General features: G+C 50.7%; 1 protein-coding gene across 1 annotated transcript; it reads right to left on the reverse strand.

Moving 5' to 3' along the window:
* Positions 1-775: 775 nt before the first annotated feature.
* THY1 (Thy-1 cell surface antigen) lies at positions 776-14455 on the reverse strand. Its single transcript, XM_063138997.1, has 4 exons — positions 14371-14455; positions 3508-3594; positions 2689-3027; positions 776-1818 (listed from the first exon to the last, which is right to left on the reverse strand). The coding sequence occupies exons 2-4, from the start codon at positions 3542-3544 to the stop codon at positions 1706-1708; spliced, it is 489 nt and encodes a 162-aa protein (XP_062995067.1). The 5' UTR covers positions 3545-3594; positions 14371-14455; the 3' UTR covers positions 776-1705.
* Between the last annotated feature and the right edge of the window lie 236 nt (positions 14456-14691).

Genomic DNA, 14691 nt, shown 5'->3' on the forward strand with positions numbered 1-14691 from the left:
CTGCTAGCTCTTTTGCAAGCACACTGAAAAAGAGGTCACCTCTGGATTGAGTTAAGATTATCCGGAACACTTTGGCTGGAGAGTTGCTCAGTATCGAAACTGTACCTTCCAAAAAATATGATTAGTTTTTGTGCTTTTGTGAAATCCAGGAGTGACCCCTTTCCTCCCTCTCCTCATTGAGATCCTAGCTGATGCAAAGGTTGTACCATTCCATATACAAACTGGATGATGGGGAAAAGGCTGGGTTCCTCCATCCCTTTCCAGAGTAGGACTCATCCTCTCTCCATCAGAAGCATCCGAATTCACACATAGACCAGCCAAAGGCCTCTGGGAGACCCACAAGCAAGATCTGAAGGCAAGAGCCCACTCCTGCCCTAGTGCTCCCCAGCAAAGGGCATTGAGTAAGCATGTTCAAATGCAAGGGATTGAATTCAGGACTTTCTGCATGCAAAAGCATTTCTCCTCCCATCACACCCTGCAGTGAACCTGTAAGCCAGCTGGATTTCCTTTTACAACCCTCCTGGCTTGGAAATGATTCCTCAACCCCACGCAGGGGAGGTCCAGCAGATGTCTAAGCTAAAGACCACCATGGATTCCACCAAACGCGTCTTTCTTGTAAACCCAAAAGCAGGATGACGTATTGAGGGAGCAGATGAGACTGTAAATCAGGCGTGTTGAACCTCCTTCAGCCTGAGGGCTGAATTCAATCCCAGAAAAACTCTTGGGGGGGCGGGGCGGGCATGGATTCCAATCATGGGCGGAGCCAAAGGTAAAAGTAGGCAGGGCCAGATGCAAAAAGGGAGGGCCAAAGTACAAAAATAACAGTGTATTTAAGGTTAACGGTCTTACTGCCAGTAACTAGACTTAGAAGAGATGATCCGCCAAGTGATTGGCAGTCCAGGGAAGGGGGTGGGGCTAGTTGAAGGAGGCGGGGCCTCCTGGGGAAACCCAGAGGGTCAAACTGGGAACCCAAAGAGGCCATGGGCCTGAGGTTCAAAAGCCCTGCTATGGGCCCTGCACATCCTCTTTATCCAGGTGGGGCTAAACTTCATCCATCCATCTCTACGCTGCCCCTTTGCCCAACGCCTTTGTGGTTTAAATAAACGATGAAGAAACAGAAGCAGCAGCACACCAAATCTCTTCCGAATCCTTTCCCTCCCTCGAGTCCCTGTTCCGGCGAGTCATCTACTTCGGAAGACAAGACCGGACAAGACTCGCGAGGCCCCGCAAAACAGCTTCCATCATCGTTGTTCGGGGGAGGCGGAGCGGGTGGGGAACGGATCAAAGAGACAAACTGAGCCGGCGTGGGAGAAAGAAAAACAGTGACACGGGAAATGCTGCCATGCTTGCATCAGGTTTCCTTACGCTGCGCTGAGGAACCCCCTTCGACAGACAACCTCCCCCCTCCCCGTGACGTGTGGCTTGCGTGTGACGGCTGCTGCTAGCGCAAATTAGTCACTTTCATGAGCTATGCGGCTATAGAGCGAGATATATAGAGAAAGAGCTAATATTGAGAGATACAATCCGGGTTCGGTGTCAAATTGTCATCTTTCTCGGCCACCTCTTTCCCACCCCACCCAGAAAAAGCCCCCTCTCCCCCCCCCCCACGTTCCTGCGGTAGATTTAGGTTCACTTGCTAGTCGGCACATTCTCCTTCCCCGTCGTCTCCACCTCCTCGGTTTCGTTTCTTCCTTTTCTCTTTTCTTCACAGGGACACAAAATCCACTGCTTGCAGGAGAGGCAACGAGAGCAGCAGCAGGAGCAGCCAGGAGGTGTTTTGGATCAGGAGACTGATGCCGGCGCATTTCTCCAGCTGGTCTGTAAAAGAAACAAGGGGGAGGGAAGACGGCACGGCGGCTTGTCAGACCAACGGGCCACCTCCTCCGGCGGCCTGGGCCCACAGTGGCCAACGAGGTGCCCCAAGCAGGAAGCCCACAAGCAGGAAACAAAGGCAAGCGCACCGTCCCATGCTCACGTTCCCCAGCAAGTGGGATACAGAGGCATACCGCCTCTGATACTGGAGGAGATGCAGAGCCCAGGGCTGGTGTGCAGGGCAGGCATGATCAGGCACCTGCCATGGGACCACACCACAGCGGGGGCCCACTGACGAGAAGCCCCTGTAGCTGCAACTTCTCTTAGCCATTGAAATCTGTTTGTTCCCAGGCCTTGGTGGAGGGGCCGCTGCCTGGCCTTTAAGAAGTCCCTGAAAACGTACGATTTTACTCTGCCCTTCTCCCGATTATGTGCGCTGATTACGTGCTATTAGACTGGGGTGTGGCTCCAGTTGTCTGTTGCAAGGTTGATTTTACGCTGGTGTTCGTGGTTTGTTTTTAGAATATTTGCTGTTGCTGCTGTTTTGACAGTGCTTTGACTATGTCTTCACTGTTTCCCCTACCGTATCGGTTTTTATTGTGTTTTATTGTTGCATGCCAGCTTGGGAGGGCTCCTGCCCTTAATGTTCACTGCTTTTAACTTTTGTAAACTGCCCAGAGAGCTTCAGCTATGGGGCGTTATATATACATGTAATAAATAAATAAATAAAGACATCCAAGAAATATTTTAAATAATTATAGTAAAAGATCATAAGTTTGCTTCAGCCCTAAACTCAACTCAGGGTCTCCTTGTCCAAGTTCACTCAGGATGGGGGCAAGCTCATGGCTCAGCCCCACAGGGACGATTCCTGCTCACCTTTGATAACAGAGACGTTCCTGGAGTCAAGGCCCTCATAATCGCCAGTGATCTTCAGCTTGCACATGTAGACACCCTCGTCGGCAGTGGTGAAGCCGTTGACGTGAAGGCACACCAGGTTGTTAGTGGTGGTGACGTTGGTGCGGCTCTTGTAGATGTTACTGGCGACCTTCAAGTTGCCGGCCACAACAATCCCCTCTCCGTGGTCCTTGTTCAGGCGGAATTCATAGGTCAGGGGGTGATCGGTCTTTCGTTCATAGTGACAGTCCAAGCGTAGGCTCTGCCCACTCAAGCATGCTGTCAAGTCTTTGACCCTCTGGCACCGGGCAACTTGGAGCACTGGGGGAAGGCAAAGAGTTTCACAATGATTGGAGGAAGAACCGGGACCCTGTCCAGCTGAGCAGCAAGGGCTATGAAGGTTGCAATCCTTAACAAACTTGTCGGTTGGATTAATCAACTCTCATCAGTTGGATTAATCAACTTTCATTCGCTGGATTGATGGATTAAAATACCTTTTCAAAAGCAAGTTTGAAAACCCAGGGGGATCCCAATTTAAACCAGTAAACAAGAAATGCAAAAGCGGGAGAGAATCCAAAATATACCCATGAATGGAAAAAGAAATGTCTCAAGCCGCTAAAATACAAATAAAATAACTTGAGACCCAGGCTCAAGGCCTGCCATCTCCACCCAAAAAGAACAGGTACCAGGTGACGAGGAAAACCTCTTCTCTGCCTGAGGCAGTTCTGATTGGTCCAGAAAAAAACCCTCTTCAAACCACTAGATGGCAGCACAAGGCTTCCCCTTGCAGCATTGTCTTACCTGTCACAAGCACTGCTATGCTTAGGGTAGACTTCATCTTCCTTTCGGAGTCTCTGCCCTGGAACACTGAGCACACGTGGAAGAAATCTAGGGGTCGAAAACACATCTGGTTAGTGGAGAAGAGGCTGAAGGTGAAAGGGGACTGGCGAATCCAAAGCACGCACCTGTGCAATCACTACGGACACACGTGCAAGCATCGTGTATTCACAAACAAGTCCAGAATGGGCTCCATGGTAGACATAAGTAGGAAAGGAATTGAGAATAAAACTGCCAATATTAAACTGCCACTACCATACTGCCCTTATATTAATCTATAGTAGGGTGACCATATGAAAAGGAGGACTGGGCTCCTGTATCTTTAACAGTTGCATAGAAAAGGGAATGTCAACAGGTGTCATTTGTATATATGGGGAACCTGGTGAAATTCCCTCTTCATCACAACAGTTAAAGCTGCAGGAGCTATACTAGAGTGACCGGATTTAAAAGAGGGCAGGTCACCTGCAGCTTTAACTGTTGTGATGAAGAGGGAATTTCACCAGGTGCTGCATGCATACAAATGACACCTGCTGAAATTCCCTTTTCTATGCAACTGTTAAAGATACAGGAGCCCGGTCCTCTTTTCCATATGGTCACCCTAATCTATGGTGAGACCACACTTGGAGTACTGTGTACAGTTCTTGGCACCACACCTAAAAAAAGTTATTGTAGAGCTGGAAAAGGTGCAGAAATGGGCAACTAAAATGTTCAAGAGCATCTCCCCTCTGAGGGAAGGTTACAACCGCTGGGATTGTTTAGCTTTGAGAAATGATGCGTAAATGATGCCTCGCTGCTGTTTTTATCTGGGTGAGCTCTTATATTGTATTTTATATTATGGTTTTATACTGTTGTTTTATACTTTGAATGGTTTTAATTTTTGTGAACTTCCCAGAGAGCTCCGGCTATTGGGCAGCATAGAAATGCAATAAATAAATAAATAAATAAATAAGGAGACATGGCAGAGGTGTACAAAATTATGCCTGGGGTGGAGAATGTGGACACGGAGACATTTTTCTCCCTCTCTCATAATACTAGAACCCAAAGGGGTCACCCCATGAAGCTGATGGGTGGGAGATTCAGGACAAATAAAAAGAAGAACTTCTTCACACAGCACAGAGTTAAACTATGGAATTCACTACCACAAGGTAGAGTGATGGCCGTCACTTTGGATGGCTTTAAAACGGGGTTAGACAAATTCCTGGCGGAGAAGGGCAACCAAAATGATGAAGGGCAGGGACATTTTCTGTACAAGAAAAAGGGCCAAGCATTCAGAAGTTTGTAGTGGCAAAGAAAGAGCAAGAAATTTCCCCATAGAACGTGTGTACGTGTGTGTGTGTGTGTGTGTGAGAGAGAGAGAGAGAGAATGAAGTTGATGGGCAGTTGTTACAGGACAGAAATAAGGAAGGACTACAATACACAATGCATAATTAAGGAGGGGGGGGAAAGCTGGATTTGGAGAGGCGGCCTGCAGTCTCTTGTCCTGTTTCTCAGATGATGATAATGATAATAATTTCATTTTTTTTTTAACTGAAAGCCTGCAGAAACTGGGCCTCCCAAAATACATCCACACCAACATCCAGAAAGCAGTCATACTTAAAACACATTAAATTGTCAGGAAATTTCTGAATCTGTAAAAGACAGCATGACTTGGCAAAGCCCTTCATGTTCGTCTAGAAAAACCGCCCCGAGCGAGAGATATAATGGTGATGATGTTGTCCCTTTTTTCCTCCTCCAAGAAACCCAAGGCAGCTCACATGGTCCTCCCCTTCTCAAATTTATCCTCACAACAACCCTGTGAGGTAGGTTAGGCTGAGAGTCAGTGCCCAAAGGCACCCAGGGAGCTTCATGGCCGTGTGGGGACTAGAACCTGGATCTCCCATGTCCCAGTCCAACGCTTTAACCACCACACTATCTTGGCTCTCTCTGTGTCTTTACTGCTCTATTCCCTTAATCTCTGCAGCAGATGAGACGACTCAGTGCAGGGTGAGCTAACCAGCTGATGATTCATCCTGGCAATACTGCAGTGAGGAAGGAGGCCAAAAATTAAGGAGGGGAGAGACAGACAGATGGTGTGCATTTTGGGCAAAAGAGGGAGATAGATTTTCAAGCCTTCTGAAGACAGCTCTAGGATGGAATAGAGGGGGCTGGAATGGTCCTAGAAAACCAGAGCAGACCTTTTCTCTCCATCTCTCAAGCTGAGCTGCAGTGGGGAACATGTTACCTTCACTGCTGCACCATCCCCCAAAGCGATTAGCCACGTGGTGTGAACAATTGCAATGTTACCCACATTTACCTGGTTGTAAGCTCCATGGTGTTCAATGGGGCTCACTCCTAGGGAAGTATACAATAGATCACAGCCAAAGTCTCACATCCTTAGGACAGAAATGCAGACCAGGAGCACAAGTGAGCAAATTGCTCCACATGGCTCAAGGAAGTGATTCAAGGTGCAATCCTATGTGGACAGTAGGGAACAGGAATTGCTGCTCTCTCTCAACAGTCCTGAGTCTGTTCCATTTTTCCCTTCCAGCCCTTTTCCTGGGGATCAACCTATCCCCCCACTCTTCGATTGAACACACACACCATCTTTGGACTAAAAAAATATATCCCCCAATCTGACAGCTCCAGCTCTGCCTCTTGTCCAAGGAGGGCAAAGGTTAAGCAAACACATTGCGTGCAAGTATCCTTTTTAAAGTGTCCCCATAGCTTTCTCCTGCCTTAAAAATTCCAGCCCAAGCACGATGCCCCTTGGAAGTTGCTCAAGACCAGACTTTGGCAAGTCTCCAGGAAGTCTGTAGATGTAGGACAGCCAGCCAAAATACCTCTCGGTGTGGCATGTATCATTATTTATTGTTCCATTGGTATCTGTCCCCCCTTTTTTTTTCTTTTGCTCTTGCAAGGAACCTACAGCAGCTGACATGTTCTTCCTCTGCTCCATTTTAACCTTGCAACAACCCTGTGAGGTAGGTCAGGTTGAGAATCAGTGAGTGTCCCGAAGTCATCTGGTGGGCATCATGGCTGAGTGGGGATTAGAACCTGGATCTCCTGAGCCCCTGCCCAGCTCTCTAGCCACTACACCACATGGACTCTCCCATTGCCCCTATGGCCTGGATGGAAGGATGGTGTGTTGATTTTGGAAATCATGATGGAAGAAAAGCGAAGGAAGAAGGAATTTGTGAACACAAGTGCTTCCTTTTCCTTTCCCCCCCTCAACCAGTGTAAAGTATAATCTGATTAGTTTATTAGATTTACAACTCTTTAAAACTCTGGGAAGGTTACACCAATATTGATAGATCTGTTTAGGGATTTGGCACAACTCTCAGTCAGCCCTGCACTCTTGGCAGTGAGAGGGACTTTCAACTCAAGCTCCCCAACCTTTTGAAGAGCTCTTTCCATCTGACTTCATGCCCCTAAACCCTTCTCCTACTATCCTGGACAAAGAACTTCTGCTCTGCCTGGATCTGGCTATTCCAGAGATTCTGAGACTCAAGTCTGCTTAGAAAGTTATTTTGGGACAGATCCTGCTTCATGATTTTTGTGAACCGCCCAGAGAGCTTCAGCTATTGGGTGGTATAGAAATGCAATAAATAAATAATTCCAGAACAGTAGAAGCTGGTGGGTCCGATCGTCAGTGGGGAGGTGAATCAGTTCCTGGTTTCAGTCAGAACTTTGGATATCTTTCCACCTTGGAAATCCCCTTTAGAGTTCTGACTGAAACCCAGAGCGGATTCACTGCATCACAGACACTAGAGCAACTAGCTCCCACTCTTCCCGATACAGGAGGACTGGTGCCTTATTGCAGTTACTGAAGTGAGCAAGCGGAGGGACTCTGAACATGCACAATGGCTCTGACCCCCTGGCACTAAAACAGTTTCTTTTTTCTCACTGGTGAGCTTTGCTCTAACCCAGACTAGTGTGGGCTCTCCCACACCAGAGACCTTCAAGAGGCAGCTGGACAACCATCTGTCAGGGATGCTTTAGGGTGGATTCCTAAACGGTTTGGGGCCAGGCTTTCTGAAGGAACGCCTCCTCCCATATGTACCTGCCCGGACCCTAAGGTCCTTCTCGATCCTCCCAGAGTGCAGGACATGGAATAACAGGCTCAAGTTAAAGGAAGCCAGATTCCAGCTGGACATCAGGAAAAACTTCCTGACTGTTAGAGCAGTACGACAATGAAATCAGTTGCCTGGTGAGGTTGTGGGCTCTCCCACACTAGAGGCCTTCAAGAGGCAGCTGGATAACCCTCTGTCAGGGATGCTTTAGGGTGGATTCCTGCATTGAGCAGGGGGTTGGACTCGATGGCCTTGTAGACCCCTTCCAACTCTGCTATTCTATGATTCTATGAATATGGCACCCTCCAGATGGGGATTGTGGTCCATCTCATTCAGTGGGTGTCAGGCTGAAGATGGCCGCTTTAATCCCTTGGAAGAGCAAGCTGAGACAACAGGCGACCCGTCGAGCCAAATGCAGCTGCTGCACTGTGTTTAGCACAGGGTGTGTGCCCACCTCCCATTTTGGTTGCCTGCCCAGGACTGCAAAAACAGTGGAGCTGTCATCAGGAACGTTGCAGGCTGGTAGATACGGCTGCGTTTGGCCTGGAAAGCCACCATTTGTGCAGAGCGGCAGGGGAAGAAGGAAGCAGAGACCAGGCACAGATGTTTGGATCCACATCTGGGTTGCTAGGACATCTGAATGCCTTTCAATTATTAGGTATTATTTATATCATGCTATTTTTGCAAACCGCCCAGAGAGCTTCGACTATTGGGCGGTATAGAAATGCAATAAATAAATAAATAAAAAATTCCTTTACATGTTTTTTCCCCCTCCAAGGATCAGATTTGACAGGTCCCTGCCCCATGGAGCTTACAATAATAATAAAAAAGCAGAGCCAAGGAAAGAACAGAAGAAGGCACAGTAAATGGAGGTGGGGCTATAAAGGGAAAGAATATGCCATGAATTTCAGTTTCAAGAGGGAAGCCTTCCCCAATCTGATGCCCTACAGATGTTTCGGGCTCCAATTCTCAGCCTTTCTGATTATCTGCCATGCTGGCTGTTAGGGAGCTGTAGCCAAAATATCTGGACCGCATCAGTTTGGGCAAGGCTGGAGTAAGGTGCTAGCTTTTAACCTCCTTACATTCTTCTCCTTCGCTGCAAAGAGAAGGAGACACCATTGCTTGGTGGTACGAGCACACGCCTTGTATCCAAAACGCCCTGGGTCCAATCAATGGCACTCAGGGAACAGGCAACAGGAAAGAGCTCTTCTTTTTCAGACACCCCCAGGCAGAGCAGACAGTTGTCTGGACAAAACAACTTGACCAGGTATGAAGGGGCTTCCTGTGTTATTTTATTTCCCCTTCTTTCTGCCGGTATGTAGTTCAGTTTAGGAGCTGTGGATTGAAGCACAAGACTCATTTTTCTCTGCAGTCTACACCAGCCTTCTCCAGCTGGATGCTTTGGACTCCAAATCCCATCAGCCCCAACCAGCATGCCCAATGACAAGGAGTTCTGGGAGCTGTAGTCCCAAACATTTGGAGGGCACCACCAGGGCATTGTCTGCAGGGCAGATTGAAATCTGCCTAGGTATCACACATCATTACACCCAACGCCAAGATGCACATATTCAACAGGACTATGGAATCTGTGTGCTGGTGGTTTTGTGGTTTTGTCCACGCCCACCCAAGAGCTTCTCCAAAATGGAATTTTGCCCTCTGGCTGGGAAAGGTTCTGCACCGTTGTCGCAGCCATTACAGGAAGGTAGGTTTGGATTTATAGTCCTTGCCATGAATTCAAATTGAACTTGGTATTAAAGGCCTGCGTGGCCAGTCTGACCTAGAAAGTCCAGAAGATTCTAGTTTATGATCAGAAAAAAAGCTTACAGGAGGCTGAATTCCTGAGTTTCTGTCAAGCAAGTATGGCCTTTTGTAAAGCCAAGGGATCTTAATTGCCCGTTCAAATACAGGAAAGGAACCTCTCATGGAAGCACTGAGTCATTACTGTCTCTTGGAGGGACGTCAGCTTTCACTGACGTTTTCTTGGCAGGCCTTATAGCGGGGTGGTTTGCCGTTGCCTTCCCTGGCCGTTATTCCCTTTCCCCCAGCTCACTGGGTACTCATTTTACCGACCTCAGGAGGATGGAAGGCTGAGTCGACCCGAGCTGGCTGCCTGAAACCAGCTTCCGCTGGGATCGAACTCAGGCCATGGGGAGAGTTTCAGCTGCAGAAACTGCTGCTTTACTGCTCTGCGCCACACGACGCTTTTGTTCAAATACAAGCCATCCTGAAATACTTTGCACTGTAACAGGGAGCAGCATAATGTTGCTGGGAAAATCCTACCTCCTCCCACACAGGCACTGCAGCTAAGCTCGGAGGGAACAGGGAAGGCTGAGGGGGGCGGGGGCGGCAGAGAACATCAGGGTCCCTGTTAAGAATTTTAAAAAGCCCAGCTGCTGTCTGCCAGAGAGACCTCATGCCTCTACACCCCTGCGGGATGCATCATGGTGTGTGGCTAAATTGCTGGCTAGAACTTCAACTGGGGACCAGATGATGTTGGTGCCCCTGATGTTATCCAGTCCAGCCAGGGAATGCCTGTACCCAGTGAAGCCACCCCAAGCCTCCTCCTCGGTGGGTGCTGCTCCGCCCCCACCCTGAGCCCTCTCCCGAGGTACCACCACTGGATCACATAACAAGAAGTTCTCAATGAGACAAGCGAAGCAACCGGTATCATTTCTTCTTCAACATGTAAATGAGGATTTTCTCCTTCTCCCCGCTTACTGGTCTTCTAAAGCGCAGAGGAAAAGATTCCAATGGAATTACAGATCTTCAAGTCATGCTCTGCTGCCCTCCCCCCCCCCCCATTCCACGCCCGCTCCGCACCACCAATCTATTCCACATGTTGGGACTGAGCAGTAAAAAGTCAGCTAAGTAAAGACTCTCCTCCCCATGTTGCTGTGGTGACAACCACAATTGTAGGTCACAGAAATTCGACACAGCTGTGAGAAAATTCAGAAAAACGCAGCCAGACTCTTGAGTGCAATAAGAAACAGAAGGAGAACTGAAAAAGGCTCCATCAAAGACAAGGGAAAGTCACAAGACTTCATTCCCATCAGTGCTTATTTTCTAAAATGAAAGATTCCCAGGTTTGCCTTCCAACCTGAAATTCCGCCCACGCACGGGTAATCTTGCACTGTGGGAAAGGCACTCTGCACATGCTTAGTAACTCTATATTATTGCCAGCAGCTCCTAGATCTGTGGGCCACATTTGGATGTTGGACTATAATTTCATTATCCCTGACTATTGGGTCATGCTGGCTGGGATTGATGGGAATTGGAGTCCAGAAACATGGAGTGATACAGGTTCATCTCCCCTGCTTCTAGGGCTAATTCTTGGCATTATTCAGTGTCCAGGTGCTAAGCCCCTCCCCCACACCAATAAAGATAATTTCAGATGAAGAGCTAAATCAGGGAAGGGCTGCAGTTCAGTGGAAGCAGGTTCTGGGTTCAGTTTCTGGCACCACCAGGTAGAGTTTGGAAAGAATCCTACCGGAGACCAAGGAGAGCCTGATGCCAAACCAACCTGTGCTAGGTGGACTGATGGTCTGACTCCATACAAAGCAGCTCTCTAGGTTTCAACAAACGTAGACCTTCTAGATGAAGTTCCTGTTTCTGGGTCTCGCCATTTCATACTGTGGGGGTGGTTCAATGTTCAGCTGCTTTCCCCACTTGGAATACTCCCTGCATACCGAACTGATGGTGTTACTCCATGCACGCAAAGCTAGCATGTCGGATAAAGGCAAGGTTGCAAAACCCGGGCCAGAAAAAACATGGCCTGCTCTGCTTTTGTGCCTTAGGAGCAACTTGATCTACAGAAACCATGGATAATCGGGCCCCACAGACAGGCACGGTTGCAAAAGCAGGTGTTAAAGGTGGAGGAGCAGAGGCTGACAAAAAGTTGGCAACTCTAGATAAAAACGTAGTGGTTCTGTATTTTGGGGGTGTTACGTATTTGGAACGGCAGGCAGAATAAAACCCCACCGCCCGCACATCTCCCTCCATCGAATGGTGACTTTTTTATTGCATTTCAACATTCAGTTTTGCATTGATCCGAAGGGACTTGTCTGCTTGTGTGGAACTCCTGCCTCCTCTAGGGCAACTCCGTCTCTCCTCCTCCCTCCACCCTCCATGAAATCCTCCCTTCTGTGATTCCTGAAAATGCAGTTCAAAGCTCCACGTTGGGTTTATTTTTGCGTTTCTGCCTCTGAAGTGGGGAGACAAAATAAAGATGAATCATAGGCCCATATACCAAGGCAGGAGATCTAGGATTTGGAACCATCACATTATTTTAAACAACCTAATTATCAGCCCCAGGCAAAAAATCTGGAAAGTGCTGGCAAGGGAGAGGGTGCTTAACCCCTTTCTTAGTGCAACTCCCCCCCCCCAAACTGGGAGTAGCTCCACAGGGCAAAATGACAGGTATGGATGGGGGCGGGGCAGATATTGCATCTGGAAAGGGCAGGGGAGCAGAGGTTTAAAACGCCCACTCCCCTAGGAGTGTCCCCCATGTTCCAAGCAGACCCTATTGCGTTGCTAAATGGTAAAGTTAAAACCAATGGAAGGAGGGAAAAGATGATGGAAGAGAGGAAAGGCTGGGGAAAGGTGGATCATTTAAGATGGGTGTTTGGAGGAGGTGGGCATGGGTTGTGAATCACCCCCACCCACTGACCATCCTCCCCACCACGGATTTTCCTCAACTGCCGTGCTTTAATGTGATATCCCATCTTCCCTTGTCCTGCTATTGTTCTCTCTCTCTCTCTCCTTCTAGTAACCAACTCAGGTGGGAAGAGACAACAGAACCGGAACCAAAATGGGCCCACTGAGAAACAGAAGGGAAAGACCACAATGCTCAGCATTACCCCCAAGGTTTGCAGAAGTACAACCCCCCTCAAAATGAAAGAAACAGCTGGATGAGGACGGTGCGTGACCAGTAGCTGCAGAATGTTAAAAGCCCATTGGAAAATGAAAATGGGAAAGGTCCCCCCCCAGACCCCCCCCCCCCGCCGAGGCACAGGTGGAAATGGAGTATGCCGGAGGAGCCAAGGACATGCTGGAGCATTTTGTTACACAGCTCCTGACCCTGCAAAACTGCCCCACCATATATTGGGAGCGAGGAACTCAAGCCTTTCAGGGGAGGTAAAAAGGCAGTTCACGGATGGCTTTGTGGCCCTGACATTTCCCTCGAAATGTGACCCACTGTTTGGATGCACAGAGGACGGGTATGCTGCAGGGCCCCGTTGGTGGTGGTGGTAGTGGCCGGCTGGGGGAGGGTATGCCTGGCCAGTGACTGTGCCATCAAAGGAGATCCTCCCACGCCACCAAAGAGGCAGGCTGCATGCCTCTTTGTCCCCTATCTAACAGGTCAGACAGCAGCCGCTGCATCCAAAAATAAACTTGCTGCTCTCTCTCTCCTCCTCCTCCTCCTCGCTCTCCTCCGCCTCCCGTGGCTTTTCTCGGCTGCCCCTGACTGATGCTGCAGTATACCGAAGGCCCCCACCTCAGTGCTGGACCCTGCTGCCCACCCAGCCGGCCCTGACGCTGTGGCTGCCGGCGAAGGTGCTGCCCTTGCAGGGGAGGGCTGGGGAGAGAGGGCAAAACGCGCGGCCGGGAGGGCGCAGCTTCGCCGCAGTCCTGCAGCGGCCCCTGCAGTTTGGACGGCTAGACCTTGGCAAGTGGATGACTGCAGCATTCCCAGAGGAACCTCACCCCCCCGCCCCCGCGGAGAAGGCCCGAGGTACGGGGGGGGGGGCACCCAAACAGATCCGGTTACCGGTTTCGCAGCGCCCGAGTCTCCCCGTGGTGCTACTGCGGCAGTTTCTCAGGGCACGTGGCTCGGTGTCTCGCCTTCAAAGCCCAGGGCGCGGGTGGTTACGCAGCCGAGAACGGACCCGCTGGATCTGGTGCATCGACACAGCCCCCCCCGCCCTTATATGGCCACAGCCTTTGGGGAAGGACACACCCTGGCCCCCGCCCTCTGCCTTGGCCCCGTGGCTCGCCTTCCCAAACCCCTGCCTTTGCAGCCACGTCCTCTCTCTCCGGGTGTGTGGGTGCACGCAGGAAGGGGGAGAAACGGGGGAGGTTGCGCCAGGGTGGTGGTGGGGTGGAGCCTCCCCCTCCCCCCCGGGCAGTCCTTCAAGCGCAGTTCTCACCCCCGAAAAATGATGGGCAAGGAGAAAGGCGGCCCCTTCCTCGAAGAAGATGAGTAAGGCAGGACCCAAGTGGGTCAGTAAGGCAGAGGAACGGACCTGCCTTTTGTCCTTTGCAGAGGGCGAAGGCTAGAACACCCCCCCCCCGGACAGAAGCGTCACATCACATCCCTCTCCCCCCCCGCCGTCTCTGTTCCTCCCCTCCCCTCCCCCAGCCCCCTCTCTCCTCTGCCTCCACCTTAGCTGCCCGTCCTCCAGGGTCGCGTCTCTCCCCTTCGCCAGGTCCCTCTGCCCTGCTTCCTCCTGCTGCTTTTTCTCCCCGCCAGTCCGATCATCCTCCGCTTTTATTACGGTCTTAGGCGTGTCCGTTCCCAAGCGAGCCCTCGCTGCGTTCAGAGGGGCTCACAGATGGCGCGCAAGGGTGCAGGCGCGCTACTTGGGCTCGCCATTCCCCGACCCGCCCTCTTCGCCATTCCCCATCTCTCTCTCTCTCTCTGAGCCTCCCTCCCGTTCCTGCATTTCACCGGCCCCCGGGCGTCTCCAGCCTTCCCCCCTCCCCGGCCTGCGCCCCCTTTCGCCCTCCTCTCTCCGCATCCCGCCCCAGCTGGAGCAGCATCAGCAGCGAGCCCGGTTACCTGCGTCTCGGCTGGCGGCTCAGCGCGGCTGCGGCTCCTGCAGTCTGGGGCAGGCAGAGGCTACAGCACGAGGCGGCACCGCGTAGGGGCGGGGCTCCGGGAGACGCCCCGCCCCTCGGCCGGACGGCCCCTCCCCCTGCGGTACAAAGAGTCGTCTCTGCAGGGCTGGTGCTTACTCCAGCGTAGGATGGGAGGGGGGGTAGGGAATCTGGCATCTTCCGACGCCTACCCTCGTCCTATGATAGAAAGGGGAAATGGTGGGTATAGAGGGGGGGCCCCTCTATTTTCTTTGGGGCATCTTCTGGTGTGTGTGCAGCTTAA

This window comes from Elgaria multicarinata, chromosome 12 (genome assembly GCF_023053635.1).
Source record: "Elgaria multicarinata webbii isolate HBS135686 ecotype San Diego chromosome 12, rElgMul1.1.pri, whole genome shotgun sequence".
NCBI lineage: Eukaryota > Metazoa > Chordata > Lepidosauria > Squamata > Anguidae > Elgaria > Elgaria multicarinata.